Source organism: Strix uralensis, chromosome 3 (assembly GCF_047716275.1).
Source record: "Strix uralensis isolate ZFMK-TIS-50842 chromosome 3, bStrUra1, whole genome shotgun sequence".
Lineage (NCBI taxonomy): Eukaryota > Metazoa > Chordata > Aves > Strigiformes > Strigidae > Strix > Strix uralensis.
In genome coordinates, this window is record NC_133974.1 from 84,999,229 (window position 1) to 85,025,029 (window position 25,801).

Consider the following 25,801-nt stretch of genomic DNA (forward strand, 5'->3'; position numbering starts at 1 on the left):
AATAAGAGTAAACATTTTAGGTTTTCTGTGCTAAAACAACTAGCAATAATGTGGATTTGCGTGACATGATCTACAAAATTCCTCAGACATGATGATCAAATTCTTTAATTGCAGAAAAACATTTTCAGGTGACTCAAAACAGAATTTCACCTCACACTGAAATAACTTTAACTGTAAAGCAACAGGCTGAACTGAATTCAGCTTCCTAATCAAAGGTAACAAAATCTGTCTAAAAGACGTGATAATGTCTAAAAAACATGTTCAATTAATATTTATCAAGAGAACCTTATGTCTTAGTTGTACCTGCCCTAAGTGTTGACAAAATGAACCCTGAAAGTCTCTTTTGGTTGTGGTCTTTACGATCTGGTATGAAAGAACTCTGCTGGCTGCAGAGCTGATGTTTTCTGCTGGCTTAATCCAAAGGCAGGAGTGGAAGCTGCTAAAAAAGCAGCTTTAACTGATATACCTGAATTTTGCAAAAAGCATTTTTTGCTCGCAACTGACTCCACATTTTATCTATTTATTCCCCTTATTACATACAACAGTGCCTGAAGTCTAACAAAAAGAGTGCGTACACACCAAGGACTGTACATGGTACAAGAAACAATTTTAGCTTTGAAGTGCAAAAGATCATGACTTTGAAACACGAAAAAAAAATAATCATGAAACATCCTGACAAAGACATAGGTTGAGAAATAGGGATAAATTCACCAAATCCAAGGAAACAATGGCAAGGCTAAAAATTGTGTATTAGTTCTGCAAATTCAGTTTGTTTTGCTTCTTTAATTCCTGGGGTGAGGGAAGGAGTAAGGATTATGGAAGGAGGAGATTAGTGAAATGGCATGAAAATGGATTAAAGAACGTGAAGGAGATCAATCAACATGAAGGATGGGTGGGGTGAAAGCAAATACCAGACCAGAAAGTACAGACTTTTAGTAAAACCTGTTAAAGGAAACAAAAGGGGGCGGGGGGGGGGGGGGAGGATGTGAAAGAGAGAGGAAAAAAGGCATAGCATATGCTTTCTATCCTTGATTTAACAGAGCTATCCTCCCAGCTTCACACTCCAGCTGACTGTTCCCTGGTATTTTTTATTAACAGTGAGATGAGACAGTAATTGATCTTGCCGTCTCCTGAACTGTGTGCATGTGTCTCTCTAATACACCTCTGCTTTTATTAAGCTTCTCTTCCCCAGCATTGTGGCTTCTATTCCAATTAGCTTCTACAAATACAAAAAAGCTGCAAAAGTTGCATTACTTACTGAAGATGTAACAGATGATATAAGGAGAAAATAGAGCCTATATTTTTCTGGAATTATTCTCATATTTGCTACTGGAAGAGATATTAACCTCTAAAAACTCATCTTGCAGGAAATACAAACTACAATTTCATCCAGATCCCCTCTAAAACATGCAGCTATTGTGCCACAGAGATTCCTGTCCCAGTTCTACCAAGTGTGGAATACTTGCTCTTCTTGCTCTCTTAGTGTTCCTGATTCATATGATATTAACAGCCTCTTAGAAATAGGTCCAGAAATAACAAAACATTTAAAGACACTCTGACATCCAGCAAGGATAGATTCTTCACTTAAGCAGTATTAAGAATTCCCTGATGAGAACATTTTGTCTTAATACATTTTTTATTTCCGGACTTCATCTCCTACAATCGTTCAAACAAATGACACACATTTCATTTCACACTGAACTGATGTACTTACTAGTTTTACTCTTCTTTTTGTTGTTCACAGATGTTTTGTGGCTTCTTTTCTGTTTTTTTGAGGAGCTGCCTCCTCCCTGAGCATCTTTAAGTCTTTTTTGGCCTGTACAGACTATAATTAGGAAAACAAACAAACAAATTAAATAAATACTTGCACTTGTGTTTTTCTCAGTCTTAAAAAAACCTCTTCAGAGCTTAAGTTTGTAGACAACAATGCGATTGTGCCTGCCTATCTTTTAATACAGCTCAGCTTTCTACTTATATCAACAAGAGGTGGTGAAGGAGGATAGAAAACAGACAAAGTTTGTTGGTTAAAAGTGCATATGCAAGATGATCGCAAATACTTCCCCCTATGCATCATCAGAATTTCTCTTGAACCACATGGATTTTTATTTTTTTATTACAGTAAATTAAGTTAAAATACATTTATTTGAAAAACTTATCAAGAACTCATGGAACTGAAAAATGTTCAAAAAAGCCTGTTGCACTTGGAAGCTGTGAGAAAAAACTGGAACTATCACTTGTGATCAGTAATCTTAGATAATGTTAAAAAAGCAACAAAAAAAGGCAAACAAAAAAACAAAGGAAAAAGTCTACTGGTATTTGTGATTACAAGGGGAAAAGGAAGATAAAAGAATTCTAGTACACCTGTTAAAAAAGCAAATTTTAGGAGTTGTTCAAACGTTGTTCCACAACCACCTGATTTACAGATTAAAAATGACTCCTGTAACAAAACCATTTTAAATTAAGAAACCCCATTTTCTAAAACAGACAGCATGCTGACAAAATCAAAGAGGAAGTTAAAGTCTAATGCATGTAGAAGTAGTATTGTGCAATAATGTAGAACTTTTCTCATGTGGCAGTAATTTCCTTTTATATAAAAAAGCAAACAAATCAAAGTTCTAAACCTACACATATATAATTAACAAAGCAATACAGGAGTATTTATTGAGTGCTACATATTTACCTCTTCCAAACTCTCTCCTCTGTTTAAGAAAACACATTTTGTTGCATTCTTTCAAAAGAACAATTCAAACAGAATGATGAATGTAACACACATTAAGAGCATTTTGAAAAAATTCAGTTATCAACTGGAATCTGTTGAGATGAAGAAATCAGTTCTGTCATCTCAGGATTATATTCAGACACGTTATTTTTTAAATTTGTATTAATCATTTTTTAGGCACTTTAACACAGTGAAAGTAGCTGTACTTTTGATGGAACTGTAAAAGAGCCAGTGACTTTCACAAAAAAGCTTTTTGATCCAGCCTTGTAAAGAGTTAAAAAGCAGGCAGCAGTACACTGACATCACCTGCACAAGTGATGGCAGTGTTTATTATCCCCTATTCTCTAGTGGTCTCAGGATAGGGACTTCAATCTGCAGAATCACATCTGAAAGTGAAACATGGCTAATAAGGTCAATGATTGTTGTCAGCTTGACTTGTATTTTTTTAAAACATTAATTTCATAAGATGCAAGTTCAAAATGGTTGCCTGAGCATGCAATAATTGGCACTTTCTCCCCCCAAATAAACAGCTTACAAAGAATCAAAATTTTATGTAAGAAACAGTATCTTCTACTTGTAAGCACGGTTCTCAAAATGTATCCATCTTGCTACAAAAATTCCTTATACAATGTATTACAGTTTGCTCTGGGCTTTTCTTGCCAGGTCCAGTATAAACTTTATTTTATATACTTTATTCTGCACTGAAACCATCACAATTCCTAATGAAAGGCCAAGAAACTTCCTGGCAAATTAAATTTTATTCACTAGATGATTATGCCATTTCCACACATTTGAAGTAAACAGCAGGCTACTACTTCTTCCAACAACTAACTTTCCAGAAGTGTAACCATAGCAGAATGAAAATACATCAGCAATGCTAAAATGAGAGCTGGGTAGGTTGAAAACAGCCCTGTTTACCCTTTCCTTTACCTTTTTCAGTATGCTCTGGCTCTGGTTGATTACTACTACTGGAGCTGACGCTGGCATCAAAACCTGTTGGAGAAATATTTCCCTCAGACTGGAGGTCTTGCAGCTCGCCTGCCACACTGTCCACCTCTATTGTGCTATCTGTTTCACTTTTAATGCTTCGTATCTCTTCTTGATTTGGTGGCAGCATCTCAGAGACAGTGACACTGGACTGATGTCTACTGGACTCCGTTACGGTTATAGATGAAGGTGACTCAGGAGTTGTAGGAGGAGTATTTAGCACTGAATTACTGCCACTGCTTGGAAATTCAACTTTCTTTTCACCCACTTCAGTGGGTTTCTCCTCAACAGGTTTAATGTCCACACTAGCTGGCAAAGATTTTTCAAGTTCAGAGCTAGGCAAAGAAATGTCTTCTTCTGCAAGAGTCTGAAGCTGCTCCTCTGCTGCAGCATCCTCAGGAGCAGCATGTGGAGGGGAAGCAGCAGCTTCTGTGTCAGAGTCCGAGAACAGTTCCTTCAGTGTTTTCTTTGGCCATTGTCCCTGAATACTTGACCAGACATCTTTTCGATCCTTTGCTCTGGTGTTCTGAAGCCTTTCATCAGAGTTATTGAGAAGCTTTATTCTTTTCTCTCCCACTTCAGAAAATCCTGAATAGAAAGTACTTGTCCGTAAAGACTTCCTTTTCTCCTCTAGTCCATTGTACTTTTTAGTTGGAGTGATTTTCACTTTAGATTTGTCTTCCTCATCTTCATCCGAGGAACTGTTACTGCTGTTTTCTAAACTAAGGGAGTCTTTGTTCTTGGACTTCTCATCCTTTCTATTAGGTGACACAGTCTTTAAAGATTCCTCTGCAACACAGTATCTTCGTTTACCACGTTTTACCTGTGGTTTTGCTATTTTATCCACTACCTCCTTTTTCACATCCTTTCTCTTCTTTGTGGCTTCGTCTTCTCCATCAGAGTCAGTATCTTCAGATAACTCTTCCACCTCTTTTCGCAGTCTTTCAGGGGATTTCGATCCTGACTTGGGCACTACTACATCTGTCAGAGTTTTAGTTTCTTCTGGGAGGGATGAACCGCTTTGTTCTTCTTTTAGACAGAGTTCATTTTTATCTTGGCTTACAGCTTCATGTTGAGATTCCTCTTTGCCATCAGCATGTACATTCGGGGCACTTTGGTCATCTTCCTGTTCACTATCATCAGAACTTTCAGAAGCTGATCAAAAATAAATTAAAAAAAAAAACCAAACAAAAAACACAAAACAAGAAAAGTTTGTCTTGATTCTGGTTACAAAGAATTCTTAAAAAAACAATTAAAGAAAACTGTACAGATATGAACACATGCTACAGGGATCTCTAGTAGTATATATTTTAAATGGTACCTCCTGAAGACCTCAAAAACTTATTTCCTGTTCTATTAGAAGGTATAAGGGCTAGATTAGGAACTAGGAAAATTCTGAATTATACAGTACATCTCCAGGAATTTCTGAAGAGGTGGAGAAAGCATAGAGTCCATCAATCCATAAAATACAAACTTCTGCCTAATTAACCAAATCAGAAATTGAAAGATGTGCTTAACATAAAAACTCTAAATATTTCTTATGGGTTACAAATACTACCATTATCTGCCCTTTTTCCAAAGCCCAGAACAGAGAGAGCATTTTCCCTGGAGAATCCACAGTCTAAAAGGACAGAACAACATCAAAGACAGTGGATAATCTCTAACAAAGCAACCTGATGACCAGCCTGGAAAAAGGAAGTGAAAGCAATCATGAAAGGCACTTGGAGAAATATATGAACAATGAGTGTAGGACAACAGTAACAAAATTCAGGGTCAGGAATAAAGAAACTGAGAAAAGAAAAAGAAAGATATAATGGAGAAGGAATCAACAACAAGCCCATCCAATGGGAAAAGATATGGATGCAAGGAGAAACAATGAGAACTGTGAGAACTGTGAGAACTGGCTCAAATATATGGCTAACTCCTTGATTTGTAACTCACCCATTTTTGTTGGCATAGCTAGTTTAACTCTTCTCATCCTACTTCCCATATTTCATTCTCAATTCCTCACTAAAACTCACCACCTCTTTAAATATGATAATGTAACCAACGAGAAAAAAAGCAACACTGTCAATGACATTCACTGAAGTGATCAAAGGTGAATTCACTTATTTAAAAAAGGTTTACTGAAATAGGACGCACATAAGCGAACAGCACACTAACAGAGAGAAGAGGTGTACAGGACAAAATACCTTGAGAAATGTTGCCTCAGATGTTCTTCTTGGTTTGTTTTAAGATAGGCAGGATGTTAAATTCTACTCTAAAACTCAATCTGAAATCAAGCTTTACACAACCCTTTCAATGTTGTTTGCTTTTTTCTAATTAAACATTTATAATAGACGTTTTAGCCTAGAGCTCCAAGAACTCTATCACTTTAAATGGACTTGCCTTTCTCATACCTTAGAGGAACAAAACTACACTAGTATTATAAGAGGTATTAAAATTTGCCATTTGAAATAAAAGCCAAGACCACCACACAGAAAAACAACCAAAAATCAGGTCCATCAAGTTTTCCTCTCAACCTATTTACCTTGCTGTGCCCTTCAAAGAAAAGATGAATACAATAGCATTAATCATTCCAGTTTAGGAAGAAAAACCTGTAGAAATTTTGAGCAAGCAGTTCCAAAATAGGAGGAAAAAGAAATAGTTAAACATTAAAGCCTTTCATACTTAAAAACAAAACCCCACAAGTAACAGGGAAAAAAAAAATAATCCCCAGCATGAATCTATGTGGACTTAAACTATAAAAGAATTGCATACAATTGAAAGCATTTTTGGAAATTAAATATAATATGGAAAACATTTAGCTTTCCAAAATATTAGAGGGTGTATGTCAAATTGTGCTTTTGTAATCAGAAGTTAATTACAGATTAATTATAGCACTAATAATAGTGTCATTATCATCATCGCTAATTGCTTTTTTGTTTCTCATTTCCTAAGGAAACTAAGCTTAATAGAGTATGTTGACTGTTACTCTACCTACGAATTTGAAATCCAGTGGCGAATGTTATCCAAGTTCAAATAAGTCTGAAAGATTATTAAATTCATACAGATTTCACAAAAATTGGTGGTTACCCAAACTATCTATACTATGTATGATTTCTTTTTCTGGAGGCATGCACTAGACTAAGGATGAAGAGAAGCAACTAGTTATTATAATGCTGCTGTAAACATGTGGGAAGAGGAAAACAGTGTTAGGAACAACAGACACGCTGATAGGAAACCTAGTTTTATTAATTCAATTTTTCAAGGAAAAAAACCACCATGGGTCCTAAAATTACATAAATCAAAAATTAAAAATTTAGAAATAGTATAGGAAGCAAAAATGCTTTGCTGATTATCAAACTAAAAAAGGATGGCAAAACTAAGGATGTAATTCTTAAGACACTTAACATACACTAAATCCACAATACCCGTTTTCAAAAACTGTCAATATTGTTTTCATCCAAGGGTTATTTCTGAACATGATGTTATAATTAGCCAGACAGACTCAAGTGTAAAGTTGCATCAGTTGTTCTACATTGTAATTTACTACTGTTTATAAAGGCCATTTACAGAACTAGAAGAAGTTTAAGTACAATACCTTGTAGCCCATTCATGATAGAAGTAATTTCTATTGATTTAATCGGAGCTTGTTCAGTATTTTTGGCTTCAGTGCTGTCTAGTTTGGACCCAGTCTCTGGTGATGTGCTGGTGTGAAAGGGTGGTTTTGACAAACGGCGCAATTTACAGTTTTTAGGAGAATACTTCTCTTCCTTCTCTTTGTCAGTTTTATTCTATGCGAAAGAAAAGATTAAAAACTCTTCTCATTTGAGCATACATCTTAACATAGATTACAATCAAGCAATGCTTACAGTCATCTTAAACAGTAACCTGTAGAGGGAAGCTTTCCTCTTTGTTTAAAAGATTACAAATACATTTCTACACCCATACCAAGACATTTATACCGAGAACAGGAACTTTGTCACCACTGAAACAAATGGGAAAGCGAACACATTCAGAACTGTAGGAGCAGCAGCACCACAGGATGCCAGGCTCAGCAGTGGCAGGGCAGGGCTATGACACCCTGCTCTGTCACAATGAGCAGGGAGCTCTGGAACAAAACTCAGGTTCCAGAGGGGCCACGGTGCTGGGGCAGGGCAGGAGGAGCACTTACATCTACAGCAGAAGGAAAAGCTTCCTTACATCCCACTGCCCATGGAATATATCATAACCTAAGCTTAAATATCTGTTTAAAAAGAATGGATTTTGAAAGAAATGCTATGAAATAAAATGATAGTCACATACACATGGACTAGTCATAGGTTTGCTCTCCAGAATCAGCAGAGGGAGCTCCCAAATTTCACCCCCCAGAGCTGGCTCTCACCACTGATGATAAAATGGATCCTCCTTATTTGTTTTCTATACACGCATACATAAATTTCATTTAAAAATATAAGAAAGAAGGAAAGTGAAGCTTCCCCTCTCCACCCCAAAGTGACAAAATAAAACCTTGATGAAAAAAGTTTTAGTTTTTAAAAGGCTAGGAAGTCACTTTTACTGTCAACCATTTTTAGGCCAATGAAAGGGGGGGGGGGGGGGGGGGCGGGGGCTGGAGAGTGGGGAATACTTAAGAATATATTAAAGCAAAGTTAGGGAGAAAAAGGGAGAGAAACTACCTTTATTTTCTTTCGATGCTTAATTTTTGGTACATTTTTATCAGCCGGTCTCACTATCTTGTCTGCCTTTATCCATTCATCATACCTAAAAGCAAACAAAAATTGTACACATTTATGTTTTTAAGCAGATAATCACAACATCATAGGAGAAATTAATGGAGGAAAAAGAAAATTATTAGCCATATAAAAAACTGAATTGGAATTTGAATAAAGTCATCATTTGTGTACTTTTCAGTATGTGAAGTTTCTGCTAAGGTTCAATTCTTCGTACGCTGGGACATATAGGACAAAGGTTTTTCACACTGATAGATAAGAGTGAAAGCTGGTATTTTTCCAGTCTGCACTGAACAGCAAGAAATCCATGTATATAGGTAAAACAAATTACCAAAGTAATTCTATGTGGATCTCCAAGAGGTATACTTTGAACATACACTGTAAAACCTTAACAATAAACTATTACAACTACATAAAATGTGACCAGTTAACAAAAATAAACTCTTTTGAGCCTGAGTGTCTGCAAGCTGATATTTGGAGTGACTGACACTTAGGAGTCACTTAACACTAACACTTTTCTATTAGTTTTCAGTTAAAGGTTCCCATTTTATATCAGTATGATACTAGACAAAAACATACTAAATAGCACCAAGATATTAACAACAGGTGTCTTATTATCTAAGGCTGGACCTTTTAAATACAAATCCAAGGCCAGAGAAGTACATTCTTAGTAAGACTATACTGTAACTATGGTACTGTACTTGTCAGTTTGTGTATTTCTGAAAAACATCAAGAATCAAACAATTTTTTTCTCCCAATAAGCATAATCTGCTGTTCTACTTCAACTGTGAATTCAAGAACTGTCTGAATAAGAAGTAGGTCAGTTAAAAATTAGTATGTATTAACTTTTGCCTCAATGTACAGCCACACAAACTCTGATCCCCCTAGGTAAACATGAAAACAGATCCAAAGAACCCAACTTCAAATAAAAATAAAAAACCCCAACCAACCAAACAGAAAAACCACACTCAATCAGAGAACTAGTACAAAACGGAGCCAAGCACAATGCGCTCATGACCATGCTGGCTTTCCAGCTGGGCCTACTTAGTCACCATTTCGATATATATGACGACTCCTAATACAGTCTCAATTCAGCTTCTTTGCAACTACTGCCAATTATATCTACAATATTGACATATAAATTAAAAAGGATGAGAGAATAATATGCAAGTTTCCAACTTGCTTTCCTATATACTCTAAGTTAAGACTAATGCAAGGAATTCCAGAAGCTAAATAATGTATTTATTAACTTATATTTCACATAATAATACAGTGAAAAATGAAGTAGTAGTAGTCTCTGAAAAACTGTTTGCCAAAACAATTTCTTGGGGGTTTTTTTCCCCTCCATGTGACAATAAAAATCACAAAATCTAGCAGCAGACCAGGCAGACTACAACATAAAAAATTACCTCTACTGCTGCAGATACAGCTGTAACTGTACTATTACCAGGTGACATATAGGTGAACAGGCTCAGATTTCTCTCTGAAACTGAAATACAACTCTGCAGAGTACTTTCCAGTATGGAAAAATCCCTCATTCTGTGAGACTGTGGGAAACCCTATTTGAAGTAATCATTCTTAGAGTCAAAGACGTGCTTTCCAGAAGGAATACCGCTAAGTAGACTGCCAAATGGACTTTGCAATCCACATAAATGTAAGAGTATTTCATTAGGTCTGAATGCATGCAGGAAAAAGCAATAGGACTGGACAAATACACGGTGAAAAGCAATTATTCTGACAGCATCCTTTCTGCCTCAACCATGTTGCTATAATACAGAATTTGTATTCACTCGTTCTATGCATTTCCAATAAGAAAACAACCTTCCCCCTGTGCAAAGTCTGTGCACTGCACATACTGTCTGCGATTCAAGGTAATTGTAATGCCTGTTGGAACGACAGCTGATAGACTAGGGGGCATACTGACGTGAAGGAGAGGAAGTGCAGAATCTTAAGAGAGTATCTGTAGATACCACAGGGTCTTAAATGTTATACATCAGAGGCAGTGGTCACAACTACTCATCTCAAGGAGCACAAATTGAAAACCTATGTGTGACAGCCACATTTCCTGGCCAGAGCATATCCTGCTCTACTCCTGACCACACCTGGAACTGCAGTCAGACCCTGCAAGGAGGCTCAGCATCACAGGCGAATTCCTCTCCAGGCAATCAGATACTCACACTTCACACCTTTGCATGGCACAGCTCCTTTCACTACTCACATATCAGATACATATGGTTTGCCTAAACCTGCAACAACTGGACCGCAGGCTGAAACAGATCCTGCAAAAGGGATACATCCCAAGCCACCGCTGACAACCTGACCCTAAGTTACAGTCTCCTCTACTGCATGACAGAGAAGCACCCTGAAAGCTGCAGAGCGAGCACACCACATGTTAAGCTGCATCTGAACAGCGGGTGTGACTGAGACTAGAGCCTTTCTTTATAGAACTGCACCTTATTAAAAGAGGAAAACTTACTTCATCATTAATCTTGCTTTAGACAGTCTTTCACAAAAGAAAACGAAGAACATTATGAAAGAAGTTCATTGGCTCTCATTACAAGAAGTACATGCTTCCAGAAGACCTGAGTCATTTTACTGCAGTGCTGTCTTTCACACTTGCTTACCTCAACTCCCTAAAGTGAGCAGCTAGTTGTGGAGAGGAAGGAGATAAGATGGGGAGGTGTTCCTTAAAAGAGTTTGCACAGACTTGTTTGAGAACTAAGAGGAGTGATTGATAAAGAAATTATTAATTACTTGGTTTTTAAATAAGGCTTCATATGATAAGCTGGAATGCCCTCAGAAGACACATCCCCTTTGCCTTACCAAAATGAACACAAAGATGAGCCCAGTAAGGAGAAAAGCTTTTATGCTTTTAACCTTACTGGTTAAAATGAATGCCTGTCAGAAAGGTGGATGTGAATGGGAAGGAAGGAAAAAAGGAAGAATGAAATTAATACCTATATAGCAGAAAAAATAATTGGCACTTTGCGTAAGAGTATTTACTGATTCTATTACATTCATGTGTACTGATTGCAGGCTAAAATAAACCACAACATATTCTCAGAGATTGCATAGTCAATCCTCCACATAAGTACCAGAGGGGAAACAAGGAAGAAAGTGTACTTTTCCAGCCTCTAGATTTATACCAGCAAAGGTACCACTTTCTCAGGAAGACAAGTGACCTCAAGGAACTAGCAAGCCTTGGCAATTCACTGAAAGTTCCAGTGTACTGTCTGTATCTGCTAACAAGGAAGAATCAAATGTTTTCTTCGGCTGTGATCAAAGAAGGAAGAGATTTAGTCTTATAACCAAATACTGGAATATTAGATGAGGACTCTGAGGTGGTTTTTTTGTTCCATTTATTTTTTTATAATACTCCCCCCCATGACATACACTACTCTCAGGAAACTGAAATATGGCAACATATGTTCCTTTCATTTCAGTGGTTGACTGTTAAGTATAAAATTTGTACATTGTTAATGCTTCAAACAGACCAAGACAGAAATTAGCACTTTCACATTCAGATTTCTGAAGTAAAGAAAAAAATGTTGAAAATAGTAACTCTTAGTTTTAACACTTGAAACATTCAAGAATAACATGTGATATTGTACCATACAACACAGAGTTAGAACAATCTAAGCTCTTTTTGAATATGCACTCTCTGTCTTTAATTACTGGGAACATACTGCAGAAGAAATTCACCTCAAACACTTATACAATGAACTTTTCTTTGCACTGGCAGCTGAAAATTAAAATTATGACAGAAGGAACTGGCACTGTGGGCCCCAGGGAAGTTTTAGTTCCACATAAAGCATACATAATTCAGAACACGACTGGACTGTTAGAAGAAATACAGTTTCTCTCATGAGCTTTTTCTGGTTAACACGTTGCAATGTAAACAGTTCTCTCCAACAGGGTAGGGATTTTTACCATTCCCTTTCACTACAAGTCAGGCTCCACTGAACACAATTCTTTACCTTTATCAGAGACACATATCACCTGAATCTCAGGAGCTAATAACAACATCCTTTAGCATAAAGTAGCACAGCTGTACAATGCTGCTAAGTTATATTCCATCTCTGTATTTTCTATTTACTTTTTTTAAAACAAAAAAAAAGTTCCACAGTGGTTAGTGTCACTGGTTCCAGAGTGTTTAAAAAATACTAACAAAGATGAATACCAAGTTTACTAAATTCCATTTCAAGTACCCCAAAGCATGCACACGTGCACACACACACACACACGCTCACACTATTATTCTGAATTCTAGATACTGAAGTTACCTTTTGATAAGAAACATTAGCAGTTATTTAGGATTCCTGCTCAGACTTATGGGTATAAAGAACAGGCCATTTAAATGGCATACTGATCAAAAGGAAAAGCAGGAAAGTCAGCTTTAAGGGGTAGGAGAACAACAGAACTAGAAAAATCCTGGATGATCAGAAAATCCTAGTTCAGTACATCCCATGATCTAATGTTACAGTACTTGTCCCTGATAAACACTAAATGTAAGCTACAATGAATAAGGAGGGAACTGCTACCTATCCAAGTAAAACAGTTATTTTTCCAGGTTGTGACTGACTAAAAGCCAAATCAAGTTACTACATCATACAAGACTTGTCTTCACAATACTAACCTACCAAAACATTTAGACGTTGCCTTAAGCTCAGGCTTACCCACTCTTACTGTCAAATCCAAAAATTTAAGTAATTTTACTTGAATTTAAAAAAATTAGCCACATTTAGCAGAGTCCGCACGCAAGTCTCATAGCTAAATCTCAATCACTCATATCTTTTTCAGTGAAGAATCCTACTCTCCCACCCTCTTTCAGAGGCTCTTTTGAAACACCAGGTAAGAATATAACTGCAAGTCCTGCTGCCAGAAAGACCAAACGACTCCCCTCACCTCTCAAATGAGTGCAAGTTTACTAAAAATGCTTTTCTTATCAAATATATCCTAGTCACAGAAATGATGTCTGATATCCACATATTTGTTTAAAATGCAGAGTTCAAAAAACAGAATCTTGATTTCTCCTTTAAGAACCAGGGTGCTGGGATCTCCAAGGTGAAGGCTCATTTTTCACTTCTCCTTTCCTCAGATTTAAAGCGGTACTGCTCAAATAAAACTCTGATCATCTCACCTCATAGCATGTATAATAGCATAGTATTCACTCAGAAGAGCAAATAAATTCTGTGTTTACATGTAAACTCCAAAACAAGAGTTTAAAAGCAAGAAAACTCTTGCAATGGTACACAGTAATCCTCAGCGAGTAGGATGCAAATTTCAGCAACTTACGCTCATAAGGAAGTCCTCCCCAGTAATGACCAAAATGCTAGTCACAATCCAAATCCCATCATGAGCAGGCTGCATCTCCCCTAGTATCTTAACTTCATAGTCCACTACGCTTACAAGTGTTGCCTGAAGACAGCTTATGTGAAAGATCATGTTCCAGTAGATTGCTATGTATGTAGATCAAAATTCTGCAGAAGATCAACATCAAAACCAGAAATATCGACACATTCCACCTCAGCAGTGGCTTAGATGGTCCTGGAAATCACCAGGCCTAGATGCAAAGAGGTGTATTCAAGGGAGGGAGATAAGTATCATGCTTCCATAATTGTGACCTTTGCTAGCAGATCTTGCTAGCACAGAGTAAATGAGATTTGTCCTGCCCTCTCGGTCAGAGGTAGGATGGTTATCAAAGTCCAGACGACAGAAGAAGGTCACAAGAGCCTCAGATTTTCCAGAAGAGGAAAAATAAAAAAAATAGGAAGTACAGCAGATTTGCCTCAAACTTATATTTTAAAGATTTATAAACACTGTAATAAAGTTTAAAAGATGACAGCTGAGGACAATGAGCAGATACATTGAGGAAAAAAGCAGGTGACTTGGTAAATGGCTTAAAAGCCACTCAGAAGCTGTAGTTTACTGCTTTCAAAGTTGCTTCAAGTTTTAAATGACAAGTGATCTGAAATGGCAAAAATATATTAATACTTCAACTTATTTCTATTAATGCTAGATTAAAGCAATAAAAAGCATATACTCCTGCATACATTAAGAAAAGCATATGAAGCCACTAGGCTAAGAAGAGTCTTGTTTGGAAGCTTGAGGCAGCCATGGGAGAAGGAGGGATGGGAAGGGGTGGAAATTGGATCTGAATGAAATGCAATTATTTGCTGCACACTACTTTGCCACTAAGAATCTTGTACTTCTCTTGTTAAATACCATACTGCTAATGTACTCTCTGCTTTGCTGAGAAGAGCGTGTATACAGACTCAGCTAAGTGCACTATTCAAATATTGTATGAGATAAAATCGGCTTGAGAGAGCCAGAGGAGGAATTTGTGAAAGAGTGAGCTGTCACTTGTATGGAGAGATATAAAAACAAGATGGGGAATGAAGGAAGCCTTCTTTGAACAAGTAATTTTAAGATGATTTTCTAAGTAACTAAAGTACTGCATTTATATAGTGTTAAAAATCTAATAGTTTCATACAGTACAATGACCTTCACAGAACACCAATACTGAAAGTTTAGGACTCCAGATGTCTATTAATTTAGTTTTTTAAAATACACAAGTGTATTTTAGAGGTAATTCAAGAAGTAATCACTAGCTAAAACTCAAGTTACCTCACGTTCCATCCACAGTAGTGCACCAAGTAAAGGACTTCTCCACCTTCGATGTCAGAATCTTTAATACTAGCTTCATACATTTTTTGATTTTTCCCTCTTCCATACCGCACTTGGACTTTCATGCCTGGTGGATAGCATTCAAATTCTTCTTCCTCATTGTTATTGTTGTCTTCTTCCTCCTCCTCATCCTCTTCCTCCTCCTCTGCTTCTTCTTCATCTTCATCTTCTTCCTTATTCGTGTCATCTCTTGAAAGGTTTAAAAAATTGTAGAGTTAATATGAGATACTTCATAAGCTTTTCAGTTCCAACCCACATATATTGATAAATATTGTGGATGCACTAGAGACTGGGAAACAGCAGGCTCCAAATTTGTGAAACTGCACTATGGCCGAGTAATATCAGCAAAACAGGATATAGTAATACACACAAAATCCAGTGACTGTAATGTGCAAAAATGACTTGACTAAAAGAAAAAAATAATCCATCAAAATCTGTATGAGCAGAAGTTGTTCAAACTCATCTTTATATGATTCTTTCATGCAGTCCCTTGGCTAAAATACGTTTTTTTCACTTCAAACTTATCCTTCTCAATATAAATTTCCCTAAATTCCATTTTTCAACCTACAAGTTTTACAAGTGCTTCTTGAAACCTGCTTCCCCAAAAGATCCTTGCTTTATTATAACAAATAATCTCAACACCTTGAAGTGACTGCAACCAAAGCCAGATTTTAGGCAAAAAAATCCCAAAACAACCTTATGCAAGTTAGCAAATCAAGCAACCTGTGCTAATTTATGACCCTGTCACTCATCAATTATGCTAAAAGTCTTCTAAATATAAGTCAAACTTGCATTTGATTATTATATAAATACACAAGCAGGTGTTCACTGTTCTTGAAAGTAAGCTATTTTGAACACATTTTAGATATTTGGACCAATTTTCAGAAGCACTAAGAATCCACAAATCTTGCTAGTCTCAGTCAGTGGCAGTTATGGACTGCTCAATGTTCTGAAAGCTATCTCCAACCAGCTTAAAGAGGCAGACTACATTACAAAAGTTAATGGGGGGGGGGGGGGGGAAATCTTTTAATCTTAAATAGCTTTACAAACCAATGTTATTGGCCCTCACATCACTCTAATACCACGCTCTGTGCAACACAGAACCGATTAGGGCCACTTACTAAATAGCCACAGACCACTAATGATTTAAAATCTTGAATCATGGAACAGGTATGTTTGGATATATTACAGACTGGGTAAGAGAAGATAAGTGCTGCTCCAAGTCTGATTCATACCAGTATTTAAATTAATGTCACAAACACAAATGTCTGTATTAGTAATCTAAATCTTCCAATGAAATTTCAGTAAAAAATACTCAGATAAACTAAGCCACTTTTTCTCCATGAAAGGATCAAATAGCATTTTAATTATTCAAATGCTTCTTTGTCGAAGTAAAACTGCAGTATTATTATGTAATTAACTGGCAAAAGAGAATTCAGAACAATAAGCTAAATTCAACTGTAGCATAACCACACTGATTTAATGAAATTACTTCAGAAATGAATGCTGCCATACATATACTCTCACACACATATAAATATATAAATACACATAAATATATGTGTGTGTGTGTGTGTAAACACTGAGACAAATGCTAAATATTCCTTCTGTTGGTGTATTAACTAAATCCAATCACATAAGATGCACCTATTCAGCGATACACAGCATGTACCAGACAGTTTTGTTCTGAAAGGCCAAGACTTTTAATTTATTATGTACTTTCAGTGGGCTCCTTTGCTAGTGAAGTTAAAACCACCAGTTAAAAATGTAACTTAAGTGAATGAGCTTTGAAAGCTTACTTCATCTCCATTACACATCACATGGCAAAATTCACTTCCCAAGGAAATCACTAAAAAGGTCCCCAAAGACTCAGATGAAAAATTCCTGAACAGAATTCCACAGCTAACAACAGAAAGTACCAACCAGTAATTTAAATGCTTTTAAATTATACTCTCTGCGGCACTAAATCAAAAATTCCTAGCTAATTTCAGCTTAACAGTTACTATCATACAAAAGCTAAAAAACCTTGGCATTAGGAGCAGAGCCACCACTGCTCTGAGAACGAGATGAGCTTGTGATTTCCCATTACTAACAAGACTTTTCAGAATTGGAACAAACCAAATTTTGACAATTCTTTTTCCCCCAAGAACTAGTGGCACAATCCTTAAATGCTCTCTGCAAAGAAAAACATGCCTGTGGGGGAGAATCAGGATTTTCCAGACACTGGCAATTGATGGTGCCAGTGGAAGTTGAACAAGTTTGGAGTCTCTCTCACCTTTAATCACCCTATGGCTTTTTTGGTGTCCCAACAAGAGATCCTACAAAGACTCCATGACAATACCAGAACTTCTCTGGAAGAGATGTGTGAAACCCTCACTGTGAAGTTGAGTAACGTGGATGGTCAAGTAGATGTGAAGAGCAGACTGTACATAGGTGGAGGGAATGCCAGGAAACAAAAGCAAAATGGAAGCAGAGACGGCTGCAATTAAGAAGTGTTCTGAAGAGTGATTTGGTTAGAGATCATAAACTGGAGGTTTTAGGAAACCAAACAAAAGCAAAGAACATTCATCATTTTGGAGCAGAAAAAACAGCATACTCGTATAGCTCCTGGAACAACAACAAAACTCAAAACATATTCCAACGGTTGCAAGGAAGAAAAGATGTTGTTTTACAAGGCCATAAAAAAGCTCAAACCTGGCAGTGCAGATGAAGGAGAAGCTATGACTGTCATGAAACAGAGGTTTGTGAGATAAAATAGTGATTGTAGCCATCCAGCATGCACAGTCATAAGCTCATTTGTCCATGTATGTATGCATGAGAACATCGGATTTCCTTTAATGCTGTTTAGCCAAAATCCCATGGCAGGGGGGGGAAGAGAAGTAAAAAAACAAACAAACAAGCCTCTTGGCGGCAGCAGCAGCTGATAATGTGCATGAACACTGTGTAAGAGACACAGCAATGCAAGTGTAACTTCCAGAAACCAAAGTATCACCAGAAAGCTTATCAAGAAGACTCGAAAGCATTTCCAATTACAACCACAGACTAAAGAATAACCTCACCCCATCTCCCATGCAATGGGATATAAACCTTCAGAAGCAGGAAATTAATGAATTAAAATGCAAAATTAATTGTTAATAAAGTAAAACCATTAAAACATTTAGATCATACAAATATTGCTTATTATTGGTTCCAAAGTACAGCGTGAAATCATTAAAAGGCTAAAAATACTACAAGTGTTCAAAAATACACATATGGCAGGTAACTCTCAGTCAATATAAAGACTTAACACCAACAAGCCCGTAATAAGGGTAAGTATATCAACGAATAGATGTCATTAATAGATGAAATAGGGCATGCTGTTATACCACAGAAGAAACTGCAATATCATGCAAACGTCTTTCAATCCACAATCTCTGGCACTAAACACAGCATTATCACAAAGCCTGGGTGAAACCTATAAGACAGGGTGTGATTTGGAGCATTAGATCTGCCTCCTAGGATGCCTGTTTTGCAGCAAACCTAATCCTACCCCAATACACTTCCCCTGACACACCATGCTAGCACACACAGCAGGTGAGATGACAAATGCAAGATTATTTTTTTCAGGGGTTATTCTAAAACTTGAGGAAGCAAGATTATTTCAATTATTGGTTCAATTAAGTCATTATAGTTAATTGAACCACTAGCAGAAATAAACTCCAGTGTAATTGACACTCTAAGTTTAGCAATTAGCTTCTATTTTTGTTTCCCTCCTTTTTCCCTTTTTCTCATCCTAGAAAACCTCTACTTCATATACAGAGCTGGAAGATGTCGAGTCTCCTTCATACTCTGACTTCTCAATTACAGCTGTATTAAGATGCCCTTATGTTTTAAGGCAGAGAGGCCATTAAGACCTGAACTTATGCCATGCCACTAGAATCTCTTTAATGAATCAAAATAACAAAATCCCCAAAATTCACCAGTATTTGTCTCCCCTCTGAAGTTGGAAAGAAAACCTAAAAATAAAAGCTCCAAGGACTTCTGTCTGCACACATGGAAAATATGAATAAATGCACATTTATGGTCCATCATTCTGAGGGAAGGGGATTTGAATCACATCTGAGAGTAGTACAGTTCACTTCAACCATGCAAGCATATACTGTGTAACTAGTGTTTTTCTCTGCTAATATGGAGAAGACAAATGAAAGGATCTCATTGCTTCTAATCATTCAGCCAAGTTTTTTTGAAGTATTTTGAAACATTCCTCAAAAGCACAATTAATGGTTCAGAAGTCTGGCTGAGGAGTACAGCACTTTTCATTTTTATGGCAGTGGTTCACAGTCAGCTTGAAAACATCTAATATTTGATGAATGCTTAAGGGCTCACCCATGCACATAAGCCTCAGTGACAGTTACCATGGTTAACAACCTCCGTAGTGACCATAAGCTATGTAAAATGTGATGACAGAACCACTTTTTCCACATCAAAGACACCTCCCTTCCATTCAACGTGATGCACACACAGAACTGGTACATTTACACTGCCACTCTACACTTCATTATTGTGTCATTAGCATCTTATTGCTATATCAAAAGCAATTCTTACATATATGTATCAGTGCATATTCTATATTAAGAAAAAAAATTAAATCAAATAGACTTTGTTTCTGAAAACATGACTACACAAAAACTTCCTTCCCAATACAAAGGCAGCCGGAATACATAAATAGAACCCACATCACAAATAAGAGCCTAGAAATATGTTCCTATAAATGAAACTACCCAAGTACACTTCTTAAAAATGTATTTTTTTGCATACACACCAACAGTCTAAGATTCAGAGCAGATGTTCACACCAACTGTGCACTGAACACGACGCATTTCTCTCCTTTCTTCCAAGCTGATCAATTCCATATAAGCCTAAATCAGACTGGAGAAAGCTATCTCAATATATAGTTCTCAACACTAATCCAGAAGATAGAAGATATGCCCTCTGTATCAGATCTCCTTCACTCCAAAACATTTTAACCTTCCTGCTACCATTTTAGATTCACCACCATAAAGCTTTGATATGTCATTTTAACAGATAAAGAGCTGAAGAAAACATTGCCTCTAACAATCTGTTATCTCCCATATGTGAAATGGAGCTTCTGACTATTACATAATCCTGTTGTAAATTGCTATCAGAAAATCCCCATCAAGCACTTACAGAAAATTTAACTCTTCTACAAATAGAAGCCACCACCAGCACAGGCACCAGCAGGCAGTCACCCTACCCTACATGGGTAATAAGCCCTAGTAAAACCCTTCACATGAAACAATGACCACCTTAACCTAGTTCTCAACTACTGCTTTTATTATTCCTAGCTCCCTCCTACTGCTTATAGGAGGGCAAATGCTATGACTGCATGTAACGATGTATATAACAGCTTAAAGATTAAGATTTTTCCCTTGCATGTGAATGAATGGTTTAACTCCATTCAAGATTATTAGCCAAAGAGGTTTAGCATTTTCTCCCTTTTGATACTGTCAAAATATGACAGTACCAATTCCCAGAAAACCGTACCATGAAGACCTAAACTGGCAATATGAGACAACCCCATACCATGAAGACCTAAACCAGCAGTATGAGACAAACAGAAGGGTTTAGGTTTCTAAAGTATTCTTTAAGAACATTTGCTCATGCATTCCTTGCAGGAAATAGAAAAGCTGGCAGTTCTCAAGAAGGAAAAAAAAAATAAATCCAAGAAGTTTCATAAAACCAAGTAAGAACTACTTGTGAGTACTGAAAATGACAGCCTGGTGAGAAAGGGCAGGGTAAGGATCCAGAGATGGCAGCCCCTCCTGGTTGGCACATCAGCCAAAAGAAGGAAAACACAGGAACAAAGCCTCTTGCAATCTTTCTGCACTGTAACTGGGATTACTTCAAAGAATTTTGCCTGGTCACCTCAAAAATCCAAGTACTACCAATAAACAAGTCTGATGCAAATTTTTGTTGTAAAGCAAAATTATCTGGATTCTGAGCACTTAATCTTTCAGTTCAGTATAAAGATCTTGACAGTGGCCCGTCCCAGGTGCTTTAGAGCAAAGTGTTAAAAAAAAAAAACAACCAAAACAACAAAACAAACAACAAAAAAACCCATGGAGCTAATGATCTTGGAAAAAACTTCTTACTAATATCGGTTAACTAGCAGTTAACCTACTCTTCACTTCACAAACTGCATCTACTATGAACTTTTTAAAGACTTACTTTTTATTTTATTAGTTTATATTAAAAAACCCACACCTTTAAAAAAAACAACTCTGCTAGGCTCCTGGCCTCAGTCTCTTGGGAACATGTTCAACTGTCTACATTGTTCATTGTGTAGAAAAGCCTCTCAGTTCTTAATCTGTTGGCTTTCACTCAATTCTTTGAATAGTTACAACAGTTAATGTTAGATGCTACAAAGGAAAATTGCACCAACTATGCAATGATACATTTGAAGACCATTACTTCCACAACATGAAGTTAGCAGGAACTTCAGAATAAGGAGGATTTTAAACTTTCTTGTTTATTCATTGATCAAGAATGAATACTTTTTTGTATGTTAGGAAAAAGGATGGGTTTAGCAAGCCATTTTTGTAAAGATCTCTCTGGGACAGCCCAGTGAAAAATAACACATTACTGGCCTTTTTTTTTTTTTTTGTTGGGTGTTTGTTTTGTTTTTTTTTTTTTTTACTGTTTTTATGACTAGAAGTTGCACAAAACTGTATGTAGCACATGCTTCTTCCACTAGCCATGGAAAAACCAAGAAAAGCATGTACAGAATAAGGGGCAAGCTGCCTTTGCATCTCTGTTCTCAGTGTTCACTGACACGCAAGCAGGCAAGAAACAAGCACTCTAAGGAAGAAAGGAAAAGAACGACATTCAGCCTTTCTTCCTCTTCATCATGTTGTTACGGTCTGTGCACAAGGGACCATAGGATTCAAGTGGCAGCAATCTCAAAGGGTCAAGATACACAGGATTGCACAGAGAAACAAAACCTGTGGAAAATAAACAACCCTGACTTCCAGTAGTACTTCCTGAGATCTGGAAGCTGGGAATTAGATCCAGTCCACCCAACAGAAATTCAGCAAGGAGAGCCCAGAAGTTTTTCTGCACTCTTGGTTCCTTGTGTCTACGTACAAATAAGCTACATGAAGATGAGAAAAGTCCTACAGACATAAATTCAAATAGCAAGCTCTACAAGTTTGCCTTATATTATATTAGCTTTCATTTGTTTATTTGGTTAGGACTGTGAAAGACAGATGGTCCACAGCTTAAAAAGACTTCCGGGAATACATTTTAAATACACTGACAAAAATTCGGTCCACAGTCACCTATTTTTATTACATTTTGGCTATTTTTTGTGTGTGTGATTAGTTTTCCACCTACAAAAATGCATTTTTCATTTTGTATTTCCGTTCAAAGAACTCACATCACAGCATTTTCCCCTCTGTATAACCTTTGCCACTTATCACCCATAAAGTTAAGGATAGGGGGAATACAATGTCTACTGCAACATCCCAACCAGCCATACCAGGTTCCCAAAACCCTTTTATGCCTTTTATGGTATAAACACTAAAAACATTGTTTAGCATTTAGGATGACAGTGGCATTTTTAAAATCTCTTTAAAGTTCATACAAGTGCATTCTGTACTTCCTATCAACCTCAGAGGGAAGAAAGGAGAAATAATCACACTAACAGCACTACTGCTTACAAATGCTTACAGACTTAACTGCTACAAATGTTTCAGTTTTGTAAGTTTAAATTATTCCTTGAAACATATGGCCCCAGCAATGACCACATCACCACCTACATCTATTTTTAGAGTTATGCTTTCTATTCTAAGCAACTTGTTACAATCTTTCATGAATCAGAATAGCAAAATACTAGTTAAAAGAGTTTTTACTGGATGAGTAAAGAGAAGTAGAGAGAAAAGAACTCATTCAATTACGAATAAAATGAATTGGTGAAAATTAAGAGGAAATAGCATTTTCTAGTTTTTTGTTGTTTTCATAAATAACAAACTAAGAAAACTCGTAACATTTTTTAATGTCATAAATAACCCAAATGGACATGAATACAGATTTAAAAAAATCCCAAACAATAAAGGATTACTGAAAAGCAAATGCAGCTTATAACCTTACGTACCATTTACTATAGCTGCATGGTAAGTACTAAGTCACTGTACACTTCAAGTATATAAATAAACACAAAGTAACGTCACAAACAAACACACATACGAATCCAGTTTAGGGAACTTTAAAAACTGCTGTTCTCTAAGCAGTGCAAAGTTTTCCATCTGTTTAATTACATATTTTGAAAGTGGCATTGTAAAATCAGTCTTTAATAATTCTGAAAATCTAGCAAATCTGTTACAGTACAACTCATCTAGTTCATCTTAAGAATGACTAATGTAACAAACTCCACCAATTGGTCTTTTTAAAAAGAAAAATTCACATAGAATACAAATGAAATCACATCCACAGAGAAAAGGCTCCGAGTTCAAGTAAACTTGATTTTCCTGTATTCCGCATTTCTGAGTTACAGAAATTGTCAAAGTAGTCTCAACTGAAAATATTTAGGAAGACAAAAACATTTTACAAAAGGATCCTTTCAGAATCTGTTATATGGAAATCAAAACCCTTAATAAAGTAAAAAAGAACTACTACCAATGAATCAGAAATCAATATACTGAACTACGCCATTCTGTCACAACTCTTAATGGGCCAGAAAAAAGCATTAAGAGTTAATGATATTTAGACAGAAGAGTAAGACAGCTGATCTACTAAACAGCAGAGATTGATGGAATGAACAAGGGAATTAGTGGTCAGGCAACAGCTGGTATTAAGTACAAAAAACCCATCCCTGATACACAGATTGCCATGAAAGTATAAGGAGGTGTCATTAGCTGCTTCCCCTCTTCTAACAGCTTCTCCCTTAAGCATCTGTTACTGTTTTTTGTTTAATACAGTATCTTGTCTTCAGAGACCTTTGATCTGACCTATAATGGCCATTTATTTGTTCTTATCACTTGAAATCATATTGTATGAGGGTCCTAACTGCAACAATATAAATTGTTAAAATGCTGGGGATTAGTGAGGACTATATTCAGTTTTAAACCTGGTATTTTTTATGTGGCTGACAAAAAACACATGGGTTTTTTTTGCACTGAAACAGGAAAACCTGCCCACTCCATAGAGAAAATGAGACGTCACCCGCACACATCCAGTGATTACATGGTCCTGAGCATCCCTATTACTTCAGTCTCCTACTTCCAAAACTCCTGTCTGAAGCACTGCACAAGAGACTCTTGCCAGTATCATGCCTCCTCAATGACAAAGCTGTTACTGAGCAATGCAAGGTACTTCCATCTTTTCCCACATTATCCATTACACACCACGGTCCAACAACAAAAGCTGGAAACCACAAGTATGTGATATACTTGCACCAAAATTAAGTAGACAAATATTACTGGCAATGGCTACAATATTTTTGTCTTAAATCAGTCACCTATGCTTTATATGTTATTTTCTCACTCAGCTTATAAATACTTAGGCCTGGACCTTGTAAAATGTTAAGCTGTTTGTTTTGGGGTTTTTGGAGGGTTTTGGTTTTTTGTTTTTTTGGTTTTTAAATTAGATCCACAAACTTCAATGGCTCTAACCATGACAAAGTTCAGCACACATGGGCCTCTGGAAGATATGAGTCTAATTCATGACAGGGATGTCTGATTTGAAGTTTAAATTACAGGAGTAGAATTTAATGAACACAGATCAGATGCCTTAGCTGATTATAAACAGCACAACTTACCCTGATTTTTCTTTTTCTTCAGTATCTGCATTTACGGTAGGATTGTCCATTTCTTTGATCTTCTCTTCCTCTTTATCTTCTAGTTTGGTTTCATCTTCAGTTTTGATTACATTTAAGTCCTTTTCTTGATCTGGCTGAGTACACACAGAATCTGGCAAATTTTTTTTGTTTCCCTAGGATAATAAAACCTTTAGTTAACTTCCAAGGTGAAATAAAAATACAAAGGATTTAAGACAAGGCAAACAAAACACACTGAAGTTATATGAGCAAAAAACCCTAGAGCCTAGGGTTTGTTCTAAAATTACAGCACCTCCACTGTTTTTTTTTCTGAAAATCTCAAGCTAAACATAACAGACTTTAAAGTTGAAGCCAGTGTCCTAGCTAATTTTGTCACAATGATATAGGCATGCTGCTCTTAGACCTGAACTGCAAAGCAGTCCCCAAGATGAACACTTCACAGGGTATGCTTCCACTTCAGATGCAGAGATATCAGTACCGGCCCACATGGTATTCACCCCAGAGTTAGTACCAGCAGTCAGACCAGGGCTGGCTGCCACTTACACACAGAAGCATTACAGTTGTGTTGCACATCGACTTGAGGAGCTACACTGCTTCCAGAGCAAAGTGCTAAGTCTGCACAGAGCAGCACATCAGCTTACCACCCTGGGCTTCCTTTGCTAAAACCACTGAGTCAACACTGGGTTTTGAAAAGCTATAAACAATTGTCTCTCTGGACCACTGAACTACGTTAGATCACTGTGTACATCATATGGCCCAAGTCTTCGTAGAGCTTCACTGGTTTCACTGGAGCAGAGAAGTAAAAGCAAGATTTATGAGGGCTTAAAAGCACAGCTAAATGCAAAATAAAAGTATCAGCACTGT

General features: G+C 36.8%; 1 protein-coding gene across 2 annotated transcripts in view; it reads right to left on the reverse strand.

Moving 5' to 3' along the window:
- Positions 1-25,801, reverse strand: part of ARID4B (AT-rich interaction domain 4B) — a 93,449-nt gene that overhangs the window by 6,321 nt on the left and 61,327 nt on the right. Inside the window, exons 16-21 of one of the 2 annotated variants that reach the window (XM_074863157.1) lie at positions 24,920-25,092; positions 15,046-15,294; positions 8,365-8,449; positions 7,290-7,482; positions 3,650-4,861; positions 1,715-1,825 (exon numbers count right to left, since the gene is read on the reverse strand). In XM_074863157.1, the coding sequence (XP_074719258.1) occupies positions 1,715-1,825; positions 3,650-4,861; positions 7,290-7,482; positions 8,365-8,449; positions 15,046-15,294; positions 24,920-25,092 (2,023 nt within the window). The remainder of the gene's footprint in view (positions 1-1,714; positions 1,826-3,649; positions 4,862-7,289; positions 7,483-8,364; positions 8,450-15,045; positions 15,295-24,919; positions 25,093-25,801) is intronic. The other variant, XM_074863158.1, reaches the window with a different exon arrangement.